Source organism: Ambystoma mexicanum, chromosome 6p (assembly GCF_040938575.1).
Source record: "Ambystoma mexicanum isolate Mex_15411 chromosome 6p, UKY_AmexF1_1, whole genome shotgun sequence".
NCBI classification, from domain to species: Eukaryota; Metazoa; Chordata; class Amphibia; order Caudata; family Ambystomatidae; genus Ambystoma; species Ambystoma mexicanum.
This window is the reverse complement of record NC_090935.1, coordinates 1,133,836,013-1,133,861,218: the sequence shown is the minus strand read 5'-3', so window position 1 is coordinate 1,133,861,218 and position 25,206 is coordinate 1,133,836,013. Positions and strand designations below refer to the sequence as shown.

At 50.2% G+C, this 25,206-nt stretch overlaps 1 protein-coding gene across 2 annotated transcripts in view; it reads left to right on the top strand.

Moving 5' to 3' along the window:
• SMARCA2 (SWI/SNF related BAF chromatin remodeling complex subunit ATPase 2) overlaps positions 1-25,206 on the top strand; it is a 3,136,185-nt gene that overhangs the window by 1,807,695 nt on the left and 1,303,284 nt on the right. For both annotated transcript variants that reach the window (XM_069625745.1, XM_069625746.1), the window contains exon 25: positions 5,946-6,109. In XM_069625745.1, coding sequence (XP_069481846.1) covers positions 5,946-6,109 — 164 coding nt within the window. The remainder of the gene's footprint in view (positions 1-5,945; positions 6,110-25,206) is intronic.

Below are 25,206 nucleotides of genomic sequence, written 5' to 3'. Positions count from 1 at the left end.
AACGGTTATTTGTGAGGGCAAGTATGGGTTTTGGACACACATACTTTTTGTACTTTCTGACACAGACTATCCTTCGTTTTCTTTAGGTAGGGAAATCTCACCTTAGCATAGGGCAAGTTAGGCCTTACTCCATCTTCACTTTTAAGTTAAAACTTTTGCATACAAATTTAAATCTGTTGTTTGTGTATTACTTCATGATGCCTTTACACTCTATATAAGGGGAGAAGTGCCATATCAAATGCAATTGTATGCATGTAATTCCCAGCCCATATGGTATGCCTAGCTTATTTTATTGCTTGCCAGCCCTCCATGTAGCAAATTAGTTTCAAGGAACCAAATACCCTGTGGGAAATAAGCAAACCGTGCAATATCAAGCCCATATGTATCAATCTTTCCATTCAGTGCGCAGATACCATGGCTCAGGCTAAGGATGTACCACCGGCCTTGACCAGGCTGTCTCTCGAAACCACCACCTTGGCTTTCTGTAAGCATTACTGTTTAGACATCAGTGCTGTATCAGACCCTGCATTCGGGCAGGCAGTTTTAAATAACTTGTTTGCTAATAAGGCACAGTAATTATTCCTCCTCTTATGGTTGGTGCATTGAAATCACCAATACAGTATGGAGGAAAGGGGAAGGGATGTAGGAGTAATAAAATAGTTAATCACCATAGTGACTGAAATACTCCTAGTCCCCATTCCTCCATAAATCCCACCATCCATCCCATTAATGAAAGTGTTGTAAGCCAGACAGACGTCCTATGTTTGATGCTACAAACGGCACTAAGGTGAGGTGCTGGAGGGTGGGGCTAGCAGGCGTGGTTACCCTTGCAGCTGCGTCTCTGCACCCTCAAAATTTAAAAGGGAATTGTGCATTTTTGTGGGCAAAATGGTCCCTACTCAGGGACGCCCATGCAGTATAGTGGAAAGGGGACTATGGACTAGGAGTTCTTCAGTCACTATGGTGGGTAACTTTTTATGTATGGAATACAAACAAAAAAATCATGTCTATTGCCAAGAATGATTTGTGAACCTATGGTTTATGAACAGCAGTACCCAGCGGGCGGCCCCTACTTCTGGATCTCTCAAATGTTGTGTTGAGGATACAATTAAACTTTCAACCCTCTATGATAAAAGAATCAGCCTGGTCTAAGAGCAGTAGAGAGTGCATATGTGCACATTCAGCGCATATATGTTTAATAAGAATGCCTTCACACCCAAAATCATTTCCCTAAGCACTGCGTCTACCAGTATTGTGAAGGTACTGCTTGTCCATGTCTGAACTGTCTACCAGGTGCAATCCAAGTTACACCTCTCACCATAGAGGGAAAAGGAAGACCTCTCCCTCTGGTTTATAATTTAACATGCTCTGCACCGACCAGGTGCATCCCTTGTAAGATGACCACACCAATGCTGCGCCTACTAAATGAGTCTTCCCTGTGTCTCTTCAACACCCTATTTATGACTTGTTGATTCCACAACAAAATGCAACATCTCTTATCAAAATGTATCCATCAAATATAGACTCCTCCAAGAGCCATTAATGTGTATCTAACCCTACGGCAGTCACCTAAACAGCCCACAAAGTAGTACACCCCTCCTGTGTTTCCCAAGCCCAACCTGAGAAACAACATTGATGAGCCAGCCGCTCGGAAGAGCCATTAAGCAAACCATCTCTGTTATGTGCAAAAACTGAGAAAAATAAGGTATGTAGATTTTGGAGAAACCACCTTGTCGATAGAAGAGAAAGATACCAATCCACCCACCAATAAGTTAAGCTTTCAGAAAACATGAATTGTGTACATTTCCTAATAATTACCCATCATAGGAAATTTGTGACCGCGCTGTCTAGGTAACAACAGTAAAAGTGCAACAGTTTTGAAAAACCTGTGAAAAGTTCACATCAGTCCCTAAGAAATGATAAAGCGAAGTATGGTGTAAGTAGAAAATTGTGACAGGGAGGTATCCCCAATGCATCACCACTTCCTAATTAATATAAAATTATAATTTAGGCAAGGATTCAGCATAATGTATGACCAATTCTGGATCAATGGAAATGTATTTCCTTCCATCGCCTCCAACGTGCTGAGGTAACAATATTTCAGATTCCATTCACAAAGTAGCTTCCTTGCTCCATTAAATATTTGTCTTTGCTTTGTTGCAGCAACACAAAAATGGGGATTTAATGATATATGGACTGTCTTATACACACTGTCATAATGTTGCTTAACTGCAGCGGGGAGACACATTTTGATAGTGCAAGAACTTCATGATGCTCACCCTTTTTGGTACCCAAGGGATGGGCTTCCTGAAAGGTGTACAATTTACTCTGCCGATCACCAAATTTGTATGTCACTAAACTCGGGTAAAAGGGTTGGGATGAAACTTTCAAGAAATGTTGCCATACTATCACTTTTGGTACCCTCAGCCAGGTCAAGAAGATGCACATGTCCCATCTTCCACTGAAACATATCTACGTCTTTTAAGCTCTGGCAACGCAGTTGGATACTATGTGATGAAGGAGGGACGCCGCCTTCCCTTTGACACCTTAAAAAAAACACAATTGGACTTCCTGATGCAGAGCGTTACCATTGTATACAATTCGCTCATGCTATGGGTTGCCAGTTTCAGTCCCTGGATGAGATGCCACAATGTTCTCCACTCGAAGCTTATACTCTCCCAAGAACGCATTGACACTAAAGTCACTTTCACCCTGTGCCAGGTTATCACGGCTTTTGTGATTAAGGACTTGAATCGTCTTAAAGAAAGGTGGTATGCTAGAATCTGTGGAAGCGCTAGTGTTTTCACAAGAAATTGGGATCTCGACCAGATTACATCTCATAGGGTACATCATACTTCCCCGGGTGTAATACTCCGGAACTGCGCTGCATGAGTGTGGTAGGACAGACAAGGACGATATCTTAAGATGCAGAAAGCCAGGAGGTAATTTCTTCACATTCGCTGTGGGGAGTGCACTCTTCAGATCTTTTGGGGAAGGTGTTTGGATAAGCTAACAGGGGTTTTGGATATCAACTGTGCTGTGGGATCCAAGGTTTGTTTTGCTGGGGATATGAGGAGGGTCTACATTCACTAAATCTAAACAGTTTTTGTAACTATTGGACTCATAAAATAAATCATTGCATCTATGTGGGGTGCGTTGGAAAGCCCCCCGGGTCATCCAATGGACTGCTGAAGTGAACATGTCCGTGGCCCTGGAGAAAAAGGGTCTATACTACGAGAGGTTGCTCCTCCAAATTTCAGAAACTGTGGGGTAAATGAGCGGAAAGGGTTGAGAAATGTTGCTTTTCTTTGTTTTCTAGTTTACACCCTCTCGGTTCGATTGTATCTAAATATGTCACTCCTTGTGCACTTCCCCACGTCTGTTTGTAGTGAGTGTTTCACCTGATTTTTTTGATGAGTTACTTGTTTGTAAAACAATAAAAAGTTTTATTTAAAAAAATAAATGGAAACGTTAAGTCACCCTTAAGCGCATTGACATTACGAATAGTAGCACTAAGCGCGGCTTTAACCATTGACACCCTGTCTCTAACTTTTGCAGTCCTCTCCTTAACTTGTCCATATCTTGCTGTAGAAGTGCCACGCTTTGTCCCTGGGTTTCAATTTCATTTGATAACTGGTTATTGCCATTAATAATGAGCTATTTGCGCTGCTTGTTAGAGGGATCATCTGAAGAGATTGCTGCAGGATCCGGAGAAACTTCACTACCGCTCCCAGAAGCAGCCATATAGCAAAGTAGGAACCTAACCATGGCAGCAAAGCTTTGTTTGCTGGTGGTGTTGCAGCTTTTTGCTGTTGCCTTTCTGTCTGCTCACCGACCACACATCTGCAAATGCAATTTATGTCAGCGTCTGTAGTTATCTAAAGATTGGAATTAAAATAACAATAGCAAACTGTGCAGGGGCAGTATATTTGTATTTATTTGAATGTATACTGCGCCTTTGCCAAAGCACCATTACAATTAAAAAAGAACAAAAAATTGTACACTCAATCAATGAGTGTATGAGAGGCGAATAACAATTGATCACAAGGCAAAGGACAGAGATAAAAGATGAGATGTTAAGCGAGTACGAAAAAGACAGTAGGTAGGGTAAGAATGAATTGAAAGAGGGAGAGAATCCCAGTGGAATGGAGGAAGAAGAGAAAAAGAGGAAAAACGAGAAGATGCACAAGGAAGTTTGGGAACTACTAGACGATAAGTGGACTGGGAATGGAGGGTACAGGCCAGTGAATAAAAAGAAATGAGAAGCAAAGTAAGGGGGATCGACAATATGTAGACATTTGAAAACAATTGAAAGAAAATGAAACAAAAGACAGGACTCGAAGGAAAGAATAGCAGCTGTAGAAAGAGCAAATGTCAGAGGATCGGGGGGTGGGGGGGAGTCCAAAAAGTAAATGGATTATGGAATTATGGATAGAATGGAGGGGGGCAAGACAAGTATCAAGCGGACCAATCAAGAGAGAACAGTAATCAATACACGAAAAGATTAGAACAAAGTTTAGAAGTTTGTTAGCATGAAAGAAAAGGAAGAATATGACAAAGATTAAAGAGGAGAAAGCAACAGTTACGAGCAGTAAGAGAGATATGAGGAGAGTACGAAAGAGACGATTCAAAGAGAACCCCTAAGTTCCAAGCAGAAGAGGAAAAGGGGAGCTGAGAAGGGGGAGGAGGAAAAGGTGATGGGGAAGATGGAAGGAAAAAAGTACCTCCGATTTTGATGGATTGAGATGAAGAAAGTGAGAGTCCATCCACGACTGGACGGAAGAGGGACAAGCAGAAACATTAGAAAACTCAGAAAAAGAGAAGAAAATTTGCAAGTCATTGGCAAAGAAATGACAGGAGAGATTAAACAAAGAGATGAGAAGCTAAGAGGGATAGTATATCATGAAAATAAGAGATGGCCAAGGACAGAGTAATGGGGCCTTTGTGTACATCTGTATGTAGCCATTTGTAGATGGCCCCGTGTTGCAGACAATCTACTTTTTCTGTGTGTTCATCAAGGAGGGCCCTGCAGAGCTATGAGAGTCAGCGCACCTCCCAGCCCCCCGCGCCTTCCTGCGGGCGAGATGTTGGCTTCTGGGGTGAAGGCGGCAGGCTCCTTGTCCGCAAGACCAGTGGCAGAAAGGTGGTACCATCACTAGAGATGGAGGATTTGCTCTGCTTGCCACCTGACTTAGCTGGGGGACTGCTTCTGCCACTTATTGCAGCTGGTCTGGTGACAGCCTCAATGGCCCAGCAAAACAGCCGTCCATCACGCAGGCAGCAACGTCCGTAATATGCTCCAGGGTTCTGGCAAACTAGGATCTGCTATTGTTCCACCTTGACCCAGGCACCACCTTCTAGGTGCAGTAGAATCAAACAAAAATCAGGAAAGCAAGTAAATTATGTTTAGTGCTTGGGAAAGGGATAATAAAGGATGAGCGCTAGAGGAAGAGTGGGTTTGAGCTGTTACCTTGAAAGCTATCTTAGCCAAGGTTCCTGGCTGTCATTTCAAGAGATGAGGAATCTGTTGGAAGTATCATGTAATAATCAGAACATCATGAAAGGTAAGTAACTCGTTCATATGTTTATAAAACAGCTGAATACTGCACAATTGCATTTTATTTTCTTATATGCATTTGCCTATAAAGTGCAAAATCCTTGCAAGATTGCTTGTTTGGTTTAAACAGAATGGGCAAGATTGTACCTCCTAGTTTGAGGCAAACGCAGGATGTTAAATGAGAGAAATGTGTACCATACTACAAAATGCTATTGTTAATGAATGGAAATTATCTTTTAGGGTTGGAAACGGGCTCCATGTAAATGCTTTTGAATCATTGGGGCATTTTACTGTTTAGTTCCTCCTTAAAATGGCCAAAAAGCAAGTGATTTTTGTGAGCCCAATGGCCTGCCCTTTCAGGCTTTTCTTTTTCTTCATCCTTATATAGGTACGACCAAGTCAGAAGATCGGGCCCAACTACTGAAGTTGTTTAATGAGCCCGGTTCACAATACTTCATCTTCTTATTAAGCACAAGAGCAGGAGGGCTGGGTTTGAACCTCCAGGCAGCTGACACAGTTGTCATCTTTGACAGTGATTGGAACCCTCACCAGGTTTGTATATTTCCTTTAACTGCAGGTGCATGAGCCACATATCTAGTTGAATTGTTGTTTACAAAAAGATTGCATTGACATTTCCATTGGTTTTAATGTTTTCCTGTGTTGGGCTTTTATCCATAATACCTTGTGGATATGCCCTTCTCTTTATCTGTATTTTGGATTAGAAATAAAAGTGAACTTGGCTGAAATGTGCCTACTATGGCAGAGCAATCTAATGTGTGTATGTGCATACTGGGCCTGTTTTATGACTGAAAAAATATGTTCTTATCTCTGAAAATCTGGGCAAAAGGTGCAAGGACAGGCTGGATCATAGTGACTCCATTTTATTGTCTATCGGGTATCGCAGTCTCTCCCTGGAACTCTGTCTACTTACCTTTTCATGTTACAAGGCTATAGCTCTCTGCTCTCTTTTTGATAACCCACAAAAGCATTTTCAGGGATATAGTGCCTAGAACGCTTCTTGACATGTATACAGTCCCCATAGTAGCACCCAGCATGCATCATGACTGGTCACCAAACCACAGGCTAGGGTAGATAGTGAATATACCTCAGTATTTGTAATCCTTGCAGGAATCTAATACCCAACTCACTTCCAGGGGTATAGTGCCTAGCTAGGTTGTCTCAGGGATACAGTGCCCAGCATACTCTGTTGTAGTCTCATGGGTTCGGATCTCTCGGCTCCCTCACATCTTGCTGCTTTTTAATGCCACTCAAATCTTAGGCCTTATTACCGTATGAGTGCTTTAGGAATGCCAGCTGGCGCAGCTTGCAAAGATCAACTCGGCTCCAGCGGGTTCCCCTGCTCGTGTTCTAACCATCCTGGACTCTCCGTCTGCTCCAGGCGACAGGCTTTCTTGCTGACTTGTTATGGCCTTGCATACACGTCTACTAGGTTAAGTACGTTTAACATGAACTGTCATTGGTGGAGCCTCCCACAATCTGTGCAATTGGAATTAATGTGTTGCCTGCCCTCGCAAAGCTTCAAAACCCCCACAGTGGCCATCTTAGTCGGGGCCCCAATCTCAGCAGCTTCATTGCTTCCGTTTTTCTTTTCAACAAGACTCTTTGTACTCCTGGTCCTCTTTCCAACATGGTGACTGCCCATGCTTTTTCTTCTCTTTTTGGCATGATGATTTTCCGCAAGCCCCAAATCTGTTAAGTAGGATCTGACTATAAAGCATTTTTCTCTGCATCAAGGATCTGTGCAGCCTTGGCATGTCCCCAGTGGCCTGCCTGCGCTCTGTGGCAGTGATCATCTGCACTTCTTTTGCTTCTACATATTGTTTGAGGGCTTAGAGACTGAACTATCCCACTATACTTGAGGGTGGCTACCGTTTGTCTCATGTCAAGTTGTGTACTTGTCTTGGGTGCAGGTGTTGAGAACTCTTACCATTACCAATATTCTTCAAACATTGCACAGATTGTGGGAGGCAGATATCTACCCCAGACCCTTTTTGGTGTTGGCATGGGCCAACACACTCAGAATTCTGGTTCCTGTCAGTCCATGCATTAAGACTGTGCTAGAATGTGGGAGAAATGTGCCTTTGCACATGAACAAAGAGACTAACAGTTGTGCCTCTCCTGAGTGCAACTCACCCTCCAAGTCCTTCATGGAACCCTTTGGTATAGTACATCCCTCTGTAGTCTGGGAGAAAGAAAATAATAAAAAGAGAAGGAACAAAAATAAGCACTCCATATTTAGGAATGAATCTTCGTGTTCTTACACTGAATCCATGCCCTCTGAAAAGCATTGTCACCACTCTGCATGGCTTCTCCTGATCTCAGTAGCAGCAGTGGAAAGTCACAGACTCGACTGACCGTTTCGGCCTTGGAAGGCAGAACCAGGCCTCAGCCCTAACAGTAGATAGAGTGGGGGGGTTGACATTGGAGAATGCATTTTCCCCTTTACTCACTCTTTTCTCACCTGGCTGACATTTTGCTTTAATATGGAAAACACTCCATTTAAGTTATACCCCAGTTGTAATAAAAAATTCCTCTGGGTAGACAAGCACCGGGTGTGCAATCTGTGTCAAGCACAGGATCACGACAAGGGGCATTGTCGAGCCTGCAAGCTCTTCAAGCCAAAGACACTTCGGGACCGAAAAACAAAGCGCTGGGCCCATCACGCCATGCAGGCCGAGGCCACCATGGACGTGGAGGGAGCCTCCAGTGATTGCACCGTCGCAGTCTACAGACAGCGAAGGGGAACCGTTAGATTCCCAGTGCAAGCCCCTGACCCCAAGAGACAGCCCGCCAGCTCTTTTATGGGGACACCCGGCGGCAGAAGCACTCGCACTACTTCCAGCACTAAGCACATAGCCAAGGGCAAGGACTCCATGCCATCGTCGATCAAACGCCCACCCACAGCGTCAAGGGGGGGAGGTCCACCGAATCCCTGTCCTCTGAGCACTCGAGGTCCCGATCGCCTCACGACAGGCCCCATAAGTCGAAAGACAAACCAGACGTCGTGTCCAAACCCCCTGCCGAACGTCGGAAGATGAGGCTTCGGCCCGCCCCGCCCCACCGGCGAATGTCGACACACCACGTCGAAAACGGCTAAGCACCAAGAGCCCTGGATTAGCATGTCCCTGAATGCCTGCTTAAAACAAAAGGTTCAAAAAAACACTCCTCAAAGAGTCACTCTCACAAGGAGAAGTCTAGCAAGGACAAATCTACTCACAGGGAAGAACACACTGTTTTCCAGGAGGAAGGGACCTTAACAGAAGTCTTGAAAAACAAGGCCTAGTCTACACCTCAGGGCCACCCCATTACTCCTCATTACCCTGGAGTAATTCCAAGTTCAGCCACATGGACGGCTGAAGACATTGACAGGGTTATGACAAGGATTACTTTTATGGCTAACTTCTTTGAGGAGAACCCACAGGCATACTAAAATTTCCATACCATGCCACCAACAATCAAGGCTTCGACCTCCCAGCCCCCAGCTAAAAGGCCTCGCCCTAACACCCTTTCTATTTGTCCTCAAGTCGACCCAGTCCATAGTGATCTTTATGATGTAAATACAGACACTGAAGACAATGAAACCTTGCAAGAGACGACATTATTATTATGATGATGATGATGATGATGATGATGAGGAAGAGGAGATGTACAACCTAGCTATCTCCTCACCAATTCACCAAGACTCGCCAGTGGCCGATTCACCAGTTGACAATCAGCCACTCTATAACGATATGCTTTTAAAAGCAGCTGAGCACTTTGGAATCCAAACCCAAGAAACTCAGCTGATAAAGATTTTGTGGAAGATATATTCGGGAAGAGGAAAGCCGCCACCTAATGTATTCCTATCCTTCAGTCTGTCCAAAGGAGGATTCAAGCTTTGCTGGACACCCCAAACCAAACACGGACAGTTAACCCGCTTGTTGAAAAACTCTTCAATCCAGCACCACCAGACCCACTTTACATCAGGGACCAGCTAAAACCGGACTCGCTTGTGGTAACCACAATTAGAAAGAGGGCCTGAACATCTTTAGCCTAGTCAGAGGCACCCTCGATAAGGACAGTAAACAACTCTACACTATAGGGAGAAAGGTGGCCACTTCAGCAGCCTTCCAAACAAGGATTGCGAATAACTCAACACTACTGGCAAGTTAGAACTGCCACAAGTAGGACAGGGTGACAACACTAATAGGTTCTGCTCCTTAACCTCTCAAATCGCAACTGGCCTCAGTAGCAGCAGATGGCAGTATCCATCTGTATCTTAAACAACTTAGAACCAGCAGACAACACAGGCAGGATAATTGCAGAGGGTACCATCAAACGCCATGCATGGCTGCGCCAGTCTGGCTTCAAACATGGAACACCGGCAACACTCCTTAACATGCCGGTGGAGCCCAAAGTCTTATTTGGGAAAGTCGTGGAAGATGCATTAAAAGCCGCTAAGGAGCAATATGATACCTTAAAATCTGTAGGCCAGCTAATGAACAAACCACCAGGCCAAAGAGGCAGAAGCAATTTTCGTCAGTTTCGTGGTCAGAACTCACAAAGGGGTTCGGGTTATGGACAAGGTCAGGGCTCTTCCTGGGGTAACAACCAGGGACAAGCCTTGCAGGGATTCCAGAGAGGCCAGCTCTGAACTTGTGGCCGGGGAGGTGGAGTTACGCCTCCTAAAAAATGACAAACCGCTCCAAGTCCCCTCACATGCCTCTCCAGTAGGAGGGCGTATTTCACACTTCACCCATGCATGGGAGGGAATCACCACAGACAAGTTGCTGCCATCGGCCGTGGCGGGAGGTTATTGCGGGGAGCTAATCCAACGACCATCCAACCATCCCCCGCAACAAAGGTCAACAAAGGAAGAACTCATCCTTCTGGAGGAGGTCGCAGCGCTGTTACTCAAGGATGCCATATTGATCGTACCAGCAAATGAGGTAAACAAGGGTAGTAATTCAACTTCTCCAGCATGGGGTCTGGCATGGATTCACATGCTCATGAATATTCCCCCTCGTCAGGCTGGGAATCCTTGGTAAAGAAAATATCAGTATCAGTTTCGTTTCTGATCTGTCTTTCTTAGTAACCAATCACTGATCTCTGGGTCATACTGCCCCCAGCCAATGACTGCCCTCTCCCTAAGCCCCTCCCCTGGCAGCCATCCTCAGATTTTTACCGTACGTTCAAGTGTTGGGAGTCCTCGTGCTATAGCTCTCGAGCTTTTGCTGCGTTTTCGCGCTTTTTCAAGGAAATTTTCTCATTTTCCGGTTAAATCGAGCCTCAAGCTCCACCGTTCTTCTTCCGATCAATGGGGACCCATTTCGGTATTTCCTACGCCCCTCAAAGGAGACGTTTTTCCGTCGAGTAACATTTCTTGGAGATTCCAGAAGATCTGAGGCCTACCATGGACGTGGCCCAGGACAAGGGTAGCTCGACGCCTGGATCCAAGCTGTTCAGGAACTGCTCTGGATGCGGGTTACAGAATGTTTTCAAGGAGGACGAGCATTCGAGATGTCTCTACTGCCTTCATGAGGACAAGACGCACGTGGAGAAGGACTGTGCGTTCTGCAAGAACCTATCGGAACGGACCATGAGGGATCGTCGTTCCCGCCTCGCCAGCTGGCTGGAGAAGGGCCCAGCAGGTGAGAAGAAAAGGTCCGAGCGGTCGGCAACGGGGGCCCAACAGAAGGCTAAGCACCGCGAGTCTGCGGGCACCGGGAGCACAGAACGGTCAGGCTCTTCGGCTGCCAGTCAGGGCGCACCTTCCCCGGCACCATCAACCAAGAGCCAATGCTCTGGTTCGGGGAAGAGGAAATCTGAGAACCCGGGTAAGCTTCTGGAGAGGCCCCGGTCGATCTCGAAGGATTCAGCCGAGGGGGAGCGAGGCGGTGACCCTCCCCCCAAGGTGAAGGCCTCAAGCGCGCCCAAGGTGGTGAAGGCCTTGATTCACCCGGCTAAGGCCTCTATCGAGGGAATCGCGGCGACCCTAGCGAAGCCTGTTTAGGCTACACCAGTGGAGGCAACCTCGGGGCCCAGAGTTTCCCTGCCACTTTCCAGCCCATCGACAAGACCCCTGTGGAAAAAGAGGGGGGGGACAGCCATTACGGACACAGATTCAGCCTCTGAGGAGGAGCTGGTGGAGGCCGTGAAGAGCCTCAACGAGAGGTTCGAGAAGGTACGATCCCACGGGAGAGATCCCGAAGAGGTGGTCGAAGATGGCAACGGTGGCGCCGACGAGGCCCCTGTGGAGGAGCGGCCAGCCCTCCCGTCGCAGCCATTGCCCGAGCCTCAGGACAACTCGGCGCCCATTTTTCTTTTTTTTTTAAACTTTGGTTTTATTGACATTTTCTTAAACTTTAGGGCACCAAGCATATTCACCTGAAATCAAGTGACAGGCCCGGAGGCCTCCGCCCCCCCCACCCCCACCACCCCAATACAATCCCACCCCCCCAACAAAAAAATCCCCCTTCTCGGGGCTTTGTGATGCAAGCTCTGTTAGTCTGGAGCTTGGGAGCGAGCATGAGCGTTGACTTCTGGTATGGCTGTACTCCGTCTGCCGATTCCCGGGCCATGGGCGCCCCAACCATTCCCAATTCCACGCTACGGATCAGTGGATATCCCATCCCCAGGTCTGTTGCACCCCGTACCAGTTCGCTTGGAAAGAGGCCGAGACATTGTTTACCATTGCCGTCAGTTTGTCCATCAAGAACATATTTTTAACCTTCTGTAGCCATTCCACCTAGGAGGGAGTTTCAGGGCTCTTCCACTTTTGGGCGAGGGCAACCCTTCCCGCTCGTAGCATTGTTTCCCACATTCTAGGGTACCTCAATGTGTCCGTGTCCTCTGGGGGGAGGCCCAGCAGCATAGTCAGAGGGTTCTGGGGGAGCAATTCCTCAGAGATTTCAGCGATCCAGCCCCTTACCTCCTCCCAATATGCCTGAACCTTCGGGCAGTGGGCCACATGTGTGCCCTCGAACCTACCTGGTCGCAACCCCTTGGGCATGCTGGGGATACACCTGGGAACATTTTTGACAACTTTGCAGGGTCTCTGTGCCATCCCTGGAGGATTTTAAAGTTGTGTTCCATATCCGCGGTAAATAAGTTCCCGTGGAAGGCTATTTTCAATATCCTGGACCAGGCGTCCTCCGAGATCTCTACCCCTGCCAACTCGTTCCAAAAAGAGCGGAACCGCCTCCTCTCCCCCAAATTAACAGTGTTCAAAATTTTATACATCCCTGAAACCGCCCCCTTCCTGGAGGACGCTGTATCAAGAAACTTTTCAAAGGGGGTCAGTTGTCTCTTCAAATCTTGGCCCCAGGCCTGGTCACATAGGATGCCCTTCAAGCGGAGATATTCAAAAATGGATAGTGACCCCTGACCAAGAGCATCCCTCAATTCCTTGTATGGTAGGAATTCTCCTTCCCTAAACATCTGCCCTGCCCATTCCATCCCCGAGTCGGACCAGGACTGTGCACAGCGGAACCCCCTACTGCCCAGCTTGAGGGGTTGGCCCCATAGAGAGGACATCGGGGGCGGCCATGACGTTAAGTGTGCTGTCTGGGGACCCTCCCGCCAGATCGCCCAGAGAACGCCCAATGTTGGGTGGGACTTTAATCTATTCAGAATAAACTTTCGTGGGGCCCATAGAAGGTCCCGAACCTTTAGTGGATGGGTATCCATGTCCTCCAGATAGGACCAGTATGTGCCCAGCCCCTCTTTCATATGCTCCAGGAGGACACGCAACTGGGTGGCACGATAGTAAAGCTGGAAATCTGGCAGCCCAAACCCTCCCTCCTCCCTAGGTAAAGTCAGGACAGTTTTTGCGTTTCTCGGTGTCCTACCCTGCCATATAAACTCACGGACTGCGTTTTGGAGGACCCTGAAGGTTTGGTCGGGGACGACCGCAGGAAGAGAGGTAAAGAGATACAATAACCGTGGAAGAATGTTCATCTTGACTGCCGTCATGTGGCCATACCAGGACAGAATCATGGAGCCCCATCTCCTCAAGTCTGCCGTAATCCCCACCATCACAGGGTCGTAGTTCATAGGGGCAAGGTTGGAAAGATCCCTGGGGAGGAGGACACCGAGGTATCGGATAGAGATTTTCCCCACTGTTATCCCCTCCAACCTGTCCAGGGAGTCCAAGCCCGGGTCTAATGTTCTCATGGAGAGTAGGACCGATTTGGATGCATTAATTTTGAGCCCCGAGAAGCGCCCAAATGTGGCCATCAGAGACAAGAGGGGGGAAGCGAGAGCCGCGGGTCCACCAGGTAAACCAGGAGATTAGCCGCAAACAAGGATAGCTTAAATTCCACCTCACCTCTCTTAATCCCCTTGATATCTCTGAGCTCTGACTGCGATGGCCAGGGGTTCCATTGCAAGAAAGTAGATTAGGGGGGGAAAGCGGACATCCCTGCCTGGTTCCCCGCGAGAGGGAGAACGGGTCCGATAGCCTGCCGTTCACCTGAACCCTAGCCTTCGGGGCCCTGTATAGTGCAGCCACCCAGTCCCGGATCTGTGGCCCAAAGCCCATTCTCTGGAGGGTGAGTGCCATGAATCTCCATTCGACCCTGTCGAACGCCTTTTCCGAGTCCAAGGACAGGACGCTCGCGTCAAGATCAGACCTCTGGGCATGGTGGAACAAATCTATAGTTTTTCGGATGTTGTCTGAGCCCTGACAACCTCCTATGAAACCCACTTGGTCTCCGTGGACTAGTTTCGGCAGGACCCCCTCTATCCGCCTCCCAATCACCTTAGCCAGGATCTTCACGTCAGTATTCAACAAGGATATCGGGCGGTAGGAGGCACACTCCGAGGGGTCCCTACCATCCTTGGGGAGCACCACTATGATCGCCTCCATCATGGAGTCCGGGAGAGACCCCCCCTCCAACACTGCGTTGAACACCTTTACCAGGTACGGAGCCAGGGTAGAACGGAACCTTTTATAGAAGAAGACTGAGTAGCCATCCTCACCCGGGGAGGTACCCCCCTTCATGCCGCTAATCACTCGCTCCACCTCATCCTCGGTCACCGGACCCTCCAACCCCTCCGCCATCTCCCTGGAAAGGGCTGGGATCTGTATAGAATCCAGAAACCCCTCGTTTTCCTCCTCATCCCCGTTATATTCAGACGAGTATAGTTTTTCGTAATATCTGCGGAATGCCTCTCCTATGTGGGATGCATCGTGGCCTAATTTCCCCTCCTCATTTTTAACTGCTCTCACCATTTTGCTTCTCTGGACCTCTCGCAGCTTCCAGGCTAAGATCCTGTCCGCCCTGTCCCCCTTCTCATAGTACCTCTGTCTGACCAGCTGGAGACTTCTCTCGGGTTTTTTGGAGGAGTTCCTTCAACTGGAGCCTGTAATCGTCCAGGGCGGCTATCCTGTCACGGTCTAAGGGCTCCGCAGGGGAACCCCCTGGTTGGAATTGGGCAATTTTCTCCCTCAGGCACCTTTCCTGGACGGCCCTTACCCTTTTTTCCCGGGCTCCTATTTTGATCAGGACTCCACGCAAGGTGGCCTTGAAGGCGTCCCAAAGGGTGTGTAGACCTACCTCCCCATTGTCATTAAACTCAAAAAATTAAGTGATGGCCTCAAGTACCTCCTGCGCTAGTACCTCATCTTTTAGTAGAAAGTCATTACACTTCCATCTCCCCCCGCGGTCACTCAGCCCTTCCCTCGCTATAGTAACTCTGACCAGGTCGTGGTCAGACCAGGGGACCGGCTCAACTCTGTAGCCAGATATAAATGGGAACAAGGACTCGTCCACCAAGATATAGTCTATTCTGGAAAACGATGTGTGGATTGCTGAGTAGTACGTAAAGGAGGGGGTCTCGGATCTAGGGGTCGGGACCGTATCCACCAGGCCTAGTTCTGAATTGACCCTCTGGAAGGTTCGGGCCATGATTTCTTCCGCTGCCCTGGGAATCTGGGGGCCTGTTTGTTTCCTGTCCCGGATTGGGTCCAGGACCATATTAAAATCCCCACCCACCACCACCGTACCGTGAACAAAAAGTTTTAGTTTATCCCTCATCTCCTCCCAGAACTGAGCTTGGCCTTCGTTTGGACCGTAGATGGCCGCCAGGGTGAGTGGGGCCCCCTCAGGGCTCCCCGGACTAGCAGATAGCGGCCCCCCGGGTCTTTCAATATGGTTTCTTTTTCGAAGTTGACGCCTTTAGCTAATAGTATAGCCACCCCTCGTTTCTTTCCCTTGTGGGAAGCGCTGGAGACCTCCCCAATCCCACCACCCCGCAATTTGGGTTCCTTCCCCAGAGGCCAGTGGGTCTCTTGCAAGAAGAGGATGTCGAGCTTGGCTCTTCGGAACTCCCAACTAACGAGGGATCTTTTCGTGGGGGAATTTAAGCCCCGAACATTGAGGGAACCCACACCCAGGGCAGGCAGACTCTCAGCCATGATCTAAGTAATCTTCCCTCACGGTCAACGACTTTGTAACGCTCCATCCCGGTTGCTCTTTGAATTGTGCTTTGAACTCCCCTCTTCCCCCCCACCCTGCCCCCCCGGGCGGGCATGTAACAAAACCCCAACTGCCCCCCTACCCCAAATCCAAACTGAACCCCCTCAACTTTCGTGTACCCCCCCTCCCCAGCGTCCAGCCAAATAGTTCCGCCAACACTGGCTTTTGGCCGAACCACCAGCCTGCCCCCTGTGGCCAGGCTAATCGCCCTTGAAGCTGATCCTCTTGAGCCCCCCAAACCCTCCCACGGCTGCATTCCTTTTGTGAGACCCATATACTTGCTGTTCGTGGGGATGCAGTTAAAGATTAAACCTCCGACTCCTCCAAATGCCATTTAGATCATAACGGTTCGAGTCCGTTCTCAGTCCTCGGAATCGTTCCGACTGCCTTCCTTTGCTGGAGATGGGGTGTTCATTTTCCTAAATTTCCGCGTCCCGGTTCTCTTTCTCCTGTCCCTCGACGGGCAGGGGTCACCGGGTCTGTCCCCCCCCTGGGCCCGAAGGGCCCCTCCGGGGGTTCGTGTCCACCACGTATTCCTGGATCGCACCGCGGATGTCTTCTTCTGTGATCAGGGTTGATCTTTGGCCCATGTATTCGAATGTCAGGGAGAAGGGATAGCCCCATCTATAGCGTATCCCTTTTTCCTTTAGCAGCTGCGTGAGGGGGCGGCACATTCTCCGCTTAGCCAACGTGTATGCAGGGAGGTCCTGGTACATGGAGACCTGGGCATTATTATAGGTGATTTCTCGGGCCTTCCTGGCCTCCTCCAGCACTTTAGTCTTTTCCGAATAGTAGTGGAACCGGGCCAGGATCGAATGGGGGCCCCCCGCTCAGCCCCCCACCCTGTGCACTCTGTCGAATGTAGGCTCTGTGGTGATCTCCTCCGCAAACAGGAGAGTAATGATGTCCCGCACCGTTCTGGTGACGTCCCTCTCCGTTTCCCCCTCCATTTCGGGCACCCCGAAAATCCTGAGGTTGTTCCTCCTCGCCCTATTTTCGAAATCGTCCATCTGGCGGGCTCTCTCCTCGTCCCTCTTTTCCAGGGCCTCTAGCCTCATGTTGAGTTGAATCTCTTGGGGTGCCGAGGTCGTTTGCTGGATCTCGACCTGAAGCAATCTGTCTTCAATATTATCCACCCTTTGGTCCATTTTTTCAAACTTCTGTGCAATATCAGAACGCATGTCCCTGATTTCTTGTAAAATTGAGGCAAAGCCCCTTTCCAATGCTGAGGATGAAGGGGCTGCGTCTTCCGACTGGGCCATGGTTCTTTTCAGACTTGTACCTTTGTCGCCTTTTTTGCCCTCCTGGAAGCGATATTCCTGCAGGGACTCCCGCCAGCTCATCAGGTGCCTTCCCGTGGTCCACTGTCTGGGCCTCAATGTCCCTGGCGGGGGGTGAGACCGTTCTCCTGGGGACGTCAGCGGGGGGGCCCCCAAGACCAAGGGACGGTCCACTGGGGCAGACCCGCCCCGGGCCGGCTCCAGCCGGAGTTGTAGAACGTTGCGGGGGGGGGGCGGCCACACGCCCCACCGTCACCTGGCGGGGGCCTCACACCCCGTCCGAACTCCCCCTCGGCGCCCATTTTGATGGCAATCCAAACCTCATGCACGGAGATGAGGATGAGATTACAACGAACCCCGGCGGACGATCTAGAACCAGGCCCGTCGGGAAGGCCTCCGAACATGCAAAGGAGAGTTCATACCCCCGCGCTTCATGCCCTCGCGGCCCGTGAAGCCTTCATCCCCCCTCTCCGGATCCCATGGATGGCACGGCGACGGACACGACGACGGGTGACGGATGACGACGGTGGTGACGACGGGATGGACCTTCCATCACCACCCCTTCGGGCTTCCCCACCCGATGAAATTGGCTCCTTTTACGCCATGATCGCCAGGGCGTCCGAGCTCTTCCAGCTCTGCCCTGAGGTACAGAAGAAGGAAGGTTTCCTCTATCAACGGCAAGGGGCCAAGAGAAAGACGGTCCTCGCAGTACCGTTACTCGACGATATCTGGGACGAGGGACTTGCGGTCCTGAAGAACCCATCCACGGCGCCTGCCAAGAGGGACCGGTACGAGAAGTAGTACCGGGTCACCGACACCGCCCCCTTGTGCCTCAGGGCTCAGCCGACGCCGGATTTGTTCGTCTCAGCGGCAGCCAAGAAGAAGGCGGCGGGGGCGACAGCTTCAACCTCCACTTCCCCACCTGACGGCGAGGGAAAGAAATTGGACGCCATGGGGCGACGGGTCATCTCGTCGGCGGAGACGACAATTAAAGCGGCCAACGCCTTAGAAATTGTTACGACAGGGAGCTATGGTACAAGACAGCTCCCCTACTGGACTTCCTACCAGACGACAAGAGGGCGGAGGCCCTAGAGATTCTGCAGGAAGGTGAGATGGCATCGAACCACGCCATAACGGTGGCAACGGACATTGCCGACACCGGGTTTCGCCAGTTAGGCAACAGTGTTTGCCTTCGACGACGAGGCTGGCTCAAGGCGACGTGCAGACCAGGGTGTTGGACATGCCGTTTGACAGCAACAACCTGTTTGGGAAAACGGTGGATGAGTCGCTGCAGGCCATCAAGGCTGACACAGAGACGGCCCGAGCCCTGGGAGCCCTTCAGCAACGACGTCCCTTTCGGAGTGCCGGAGGCAGACAGGGGGCCTCCAAGGGAATCGGGCAGTGGTTCCTCTACGTACCGCCAGGTGGCCCGCTCCTCGTCCCAAGAGGCCTACAGAGGTCGCAGCAAACAAGGAGGATCTCGTCATCGCCAAGGAGGCCAAGGCCACCTCCAAGGAAGATTGAACCGGCCGTAGCGTCGGGCCCCCAACGGAGCACCCAAGGGGGAGACTGGCTGGCGAAGTTCGTCAGCGTGTGTGAGTCCATCTCCACCGACCGTTGGGTGCTGGATGCCCTGGCCCACGGGCACACTCTTGAATTCTAAAAGAAGTGTCCCTGCATTCCTCCCGTGGCCAGGAAGGAAAAACACGTCCCTCAACTGCTGTTGTAGATGCTCACGAAAGGTGCCATCAAGCTCGTCCCCAAGAGGCTCCGGGGCTCCGGAGTATACTCAAGATACTTCTTCATCCGAAAGAAGACAGGCGGTTGGCGCCCCATCCTGGACCTACGTCGGTTGAACAAATACATCAAGGCACAGAAGTTCAGGATGGTCACTCTCCAGCACGTGCTGGGACAGCTGGAGGAGGGCGACTTCCTATCGACGTTGGACTTGGAGGATGCTTACTTCCGCATCCCCATCCTAGTAGGACACCGAAAGTTCCTCAGATTCGTAGTTCAAGGACGCCACTACCAATTTAGAGCTCTGCCATTCGGATTGAAGTCGGCACCCAGGGTGTTCACCAAGTGCCTAGCACCAGTGGCGGAGCGGCTGCGCCTGCAGGGGATCTGGACGACTGGCTCATCCGTGCAAGGACAAGAGAACTCGCCGTCGAAGACTGTCCGCTTACTCACGGAGCTGGGTTTCTCCATCAACTACCCGAAATCCCTTCTGGTTCCGTCACAGGTGGCACTGTTTCTGGGAGCAAAGCTCGATACAGTGGAACGATTGGCGTCTCCGTCGGAGGAAAGGATGAAGGCCATCTTAGGCAAGGTGCAGCGCCTGGTAGCCACGGACGTGGCCAGGGTGAGATCCATCAAGTCCCTCCTCGGAATGATGTCCTTATGCATCTACCTAGTGCGCCTACGGATAGGTCCTCTACAGGAGTTCCTCGACGCCCGCTGGATGCAAGCGGCGGGCAGCTTCAAAGATAAGATCCCGCTCAACGAGGTTTTCCGTCGGCGATTCAGTGTTGGGGCACCCGTGCACACCTCACAGCGGGCATGGACTTCCAGACCCCGGCACATCAGGAGACAGTGACGCCGGACGCATCCCTGGAGGGATGGGGTGCGCACACCGGAGATCTCCACGCAAGAGGCCTTTGGCTCCCAGAGGAGAGGTCTCTCCACATAAACATCTTGGAGCTACGCGCCGTGTTCTGGGCGCTCAAGTCGTTCCTCACGTCCCTTAAGGGCAAGGTCGTGAGGATCTTCACCGACAACACCACCACAATGTTCTACATCCGGAAGCAGGGTGGCACCAGATCCCCAGCCCTATCCAAGGAGGCCCAGGATCTGTGGCACTGGGCCGTCGCCCAGGGGATGTTTCTGGTTCCCTTCCATCTGGCAGGAATAAAAAACACCATCACCGACTCACTCAGCAGGGAGCTGCGCTCGTGCCACGAGTGGGAACTATGCCAGGATCTGCTCTTCCAACGATGGGGCAAACCCTAGATCGACCCGTTTGCGACGGCGACAAACTCCAAGTGCCAGAGGTTCGCCAGCAGATTCCCTCAGCCGAGGAGCATGGGCAACGCTTTGTCGTTCCCCTGGGACGGCCTGTTCCTGTATGCGTTTCCTCCGTTGCCATTGCTGCTTCGACTCATCAGCCAGCTCAAGAGGTCCCAGTGCAGGATGATCCTCATCGCACCGGCGTGGCTGAGACCGATCTGGTTCCCGGACCTTCTGGACCTCTCAGCGTCCCCACCAGTCAAGCTGCCGACGGACGCAGATCATCTCTCCAGAGAGGAAGGTGCCATTCTCATCACGACCGGAGTCTCCGAACTTGCAGGCCTGGCTCCTGCAGCACTAGAGTTTGGAGGGTATGATATCCCGGCTGACTGCAGAGAGGTTCTTGCAAAGGCCAGGGCGTCCTCAACTCTCAAGTGCTACGGACATAAGTGGAAGAGGTTCTCTGTCTGGTGCCTTGCACAGAAGATTAACCCTCTACGGATTATGGCACCTCAAGTGCTGCCATACCTACTGTCGCTGGCCAAAGCTGGACTAGCTCACGCTTCCAACAAGATACATCTGGCAGCGATCCCCCGATACACCAGAACTACAAGACGGCCGTCCTTGTGGTCTCATCGACTGGTGAAGGAATTTTTGAAGGGACTGTTCCGATCGTTCCCACCGATGAAGGCTTCAGCCCTGGCGTGGGAGCTCAACGTGGTGCTGACCAGGCTCATGGGGCCGCCATTCGAGCCCTTGCATTCGGATGCGTTGAAGTTCCTGTCGTGGAAGACAGCGTTCCTTGTGGCCATCACCTCCGCACGACGCGTGGGAGAGATTCAGGCCTCCATACTTGACCTTTCACGATACGAGGGTGGTGCTGAGGACGCACCCCTCTTTCATGCCCAAGGTGCCGTCGGACTTCCATCTTAACGAGCATTTGGTGTTGCCAGTTTTCTTTCCGTCGCCTTCGTCGCCGGCCGAGAGGACTTTGCACTCGCTGGATGTAGCTAGAGCGCTTAAGTTCTACGTGGACCGAATTAAGAGTTTTCGGAAGACATCACAGCTGTTTGTGAACTTTGGACCTGTGAACCAAGGGAAGGCTCTCTCGAAGGCTTCCATTTCCAGATGGCTCTCCGGCTGCATCATGCACTGTCAACGGTTGGCCAACCGACTTTTGCCCGGCCGTCCGAGCGCCCATTCGACCAGAGCGGTCGCTGCTACTACGGCGTTCTTGTCTGGTGTGCCCCTGCTGGACATCTGCAGGGCTGCTACGTGGAGGTCGATGCACACCTTCACGAGATTCTACTGCGTCGACCGAGATTCCAGGGAGGAGTCCAGAGTCGGCCAAGCAGTGCTGCGCAACCTGTTCGCCTGAAGGTGGGCCTTGTGAGGAGGTAAGAGTTGCTTGATGTTGAGTTTATGTAATGCTTAATGTTGAGCCTTTTGCCACCTCCCGTGGTTGTGCATGTGTGTACTGCTGTGTATTCTTATATTCATGAGCATGTGAATCCATGCCAGACCCCATGCTGGAGAAGGAACAAGTTACTTACCTGTAACTGTTGTTCTCCAGCATGGGTCTGGCATGGATTCACATGCGAACCCTCCCTCCTTCCCCTCTGCGGCTCTTCACTTGGTCATACTGCCACTTTACGTGCTACCAAATCTGAGGATGGCTGCCAGGGGAGGGGCTTAGGGAGAGGGCAGTCATTGGCTGGGGGCAGTATGGCCCACAAATCAGTGATTGGTTACTACTAAGAAAGACAGATCAGAAACGAAACTGATACTGATTTTTTCTTTACCGAGGATTCCCAGCCTGATGGGGAATATTCATGAGCATGTAATTCCATGCCAGACCCATGCTGGAGAACAACAGTTACAGGTAAGTAACTTGTTCCTTACTTCCTTGTGCCCAAGAAAGATCTAACTATGTGCCCATTGTTGGGGCGTGGCTTAGAGGCCATACAGTAGGTTGCATTACCTGCTGATCCTGGCTGCCATAGAGGCTGCAACGAGCGTAGGCTCCAGCTGAGACGACACAGATATTATGAATGTGCAGTGCCGGAGTGGAGTGTACTGGGAAAGGACAGAGAAACTCAAAGGAAGCAGCGGTAGACATGGTCCTGGCTCCCGCCCCCAGACTCTGTGGTCAAACTTCAGCAATCGGAAAGGGGCATGCACATACCAGTAAATTCACATACATGGTAAGGGATCATACACCGTGTGAACATAAGACAAACCAAAATCATTCAAGTTAGCAACTTGGAACATCAGGGGAGGGAACAATCCAGCTAAAAGGTATCTCAATACCTCCTTCATACAAGAGACCCACCTCCTTTCGTCCTCTGAGGGTCGATGGGCTTTTGACTGGGGATGTCACAGATACTATGCTTCATTCTCGTCCTTCGCTAGAGTGGTGGCCATACTGATATTGGTGGTGCGAGACGGGGAGAGGAGATTGCTGATGGTCCACGGAGTGCTTGAAGACACTGAGGTGGCCCTAGTGAACACATATGGCCCAAATATCGATGGCACTAATACCTTTGACTGGGTGATGACGCACCTACTGGGAGTAGACACAGCCCCGGTCACATGGGGCGGTGACCTGAACACCACACTAGATCTGGAATGGGACAAATCACACACAGCCACCAATACACCCACCAAGTCAAGCCTCCAAAATCGAGAAATCTGCAAGGCTTACAACTTGATAGACGCATGGAGAGACGGAGTCACAAAAATACTAGAGAATTCACTTTCCACTCATGGGTGTATGGCACCAGCTTGCGTCTGGATTATCTGCTGGTGTCTCAGTCAGGGGGATTCCGGTGGGGCGAGTGCCAGATACTCCCGAGAACACTTTCTGACCATTTCCCGGTGACCCTAAAGTGCATCCCCTCAGATGCCAGGAAGGGTTGATGCAACTGGAGATTTAAGTCGGGGGCACTCCAAGATTCAGTGTTTGCCCAAGAGCTCTGAGAAGAGATGACACCCTTTCTGGCCACTAACCAGGGGTCAGTGGGGTCGAGCGGGACCCTGTGGGAAACAATAAAATGCTACACTAGGGGAATATGCATTACTAAAGAGAATGTGATCCTGAAAACCATTATACGGGAACACGCAGAGAATGAATCTCGATTGAAAGAACTGGAGCGCACATATGCTGACCTAAAAGATCCTCAATCACTAGCTCTCCTCAGAGAGGAACTTGACACATTTAGAACTAACGCTGATCGTGAGAGCCGGTATCTGGCATGGGGTAATCAAATCTGGCAGTATGGTTCCCCCACCCCCTTGTGCCTCCTCTTGTTTCCGCTCTTTCAGCTCCTTGTCCCCTTACACTGGAACTCCCTACCTTTTTCTATCCGCTCCTCCCTTACCTATTCCTCCTTCTGCTCCTCATTGAAATCTCTCCTTCATTCCCCTCCTTGACTTCCTACCCCCTCTCACCCTCCCTCTAGTACCCTTCCTTTTGTTCTCTTTATCTTTTTTTTATTCTCTTCTAAATTCTCCTACTCTTCACGTTATTCACTACTTTCTCTCCCTCTTCCCTCCTTCCTCACCCCCTTCCTCTCCATTCCCCTTTTCTTATGTAAATTGTTCTACATGCCGATTTTCTGGTTTGATTCATGTTTACTGTTATTGCTTCTACTGTTCCATGTTTAATGTGTTCTTGTTGTTAACTGTAAAGTGCCTTGGATTAAGGCGCTATATCAAACAATTAATACAAATAAAAATACAAAAGCCAGGTGCCCTCCTGGCTCGGCTGCTAGCAGCGGATAGAAAACCCCCACAGGTGGAATGTGTGTGCGATCCCCAGGGGAAATTAGTTTACACAGAATCTGAAATAGTAGAATCATTCATGGTCTTTTATCACAACCTATATAGTTCCAAGGTCCCGAGTGACGCATTCTTGAGGGATACTTGAACGACATAGAACTGTACTGGATGGAGGGTGAAATGAGACTTTCTGAATAAACCAATCACACTCGAAGAGATCCAGGCAGCAATGAAGGAGCTACCGGGGACCAAAGCCCCAGGCCCTGACGGTCTGACAGGAACATTTTGTAAAGTATTTGCCTCAATCCTCGCACCGATCTTACTATTGGTGTATGAAGAGGCGCTAGAGAAAAAATGCCCCTCACATTACATGAAGCAAATGTTATCCTGCTTCACAAACCGGGGAAAAAATCTGGGAACCCTGGGGAAATGCGCCTTGTATAGACCGGTGTCACTAATTAATGTTGACAATAAAATTCTCGCTAAGATTCACATTTCCCGACTGCTCCCATTGATGCCTGGTCTGGTTATCGCGGACCAGGCAGGTTTCATTTCGGGCCGGAATACGATATTTGGAATCCGGCGACTCTTCGGTATCATCAAGGCACTGGAACCGTCGACCCAGGCAGTGGCAGTCCTATTTGATGCAGAAAAGGCCTTCGACTCTGTCGAATGGCATACCTTTTCACAGTGTTAAAGAAACTGGGCCTGGGAAACTATTTTATTAAACTGGTTTCACTCCTCTATAAGCATCCCCCATCCAGGATAAAAGGATAATACTGGGGAAAACAAAATCACCGCACATAGAATTAAAAAGAGGGACTAGACAGGGATGCTCCCTATCAGCTATCCTGTTGGCACTTGAATGGAGCCACTGGCCGCAAGCCTCAGAACTGGACTAAGAGAGAGGTCTCACCTTAGGACCCCATAAACTGCTCCTATCCCTATATGCTGATCATGTCGCCCTTTTCATCAGCAATCCAGCGACAAACTTGAACCCGGTCATGAGAGTAGTACTCAAGTTTGGATCCTTTTCAGGGCTAAAAATCAACCACACAAAATCGGTAATATTTCCCCTAACACCTGGTACAACAGAATTTAA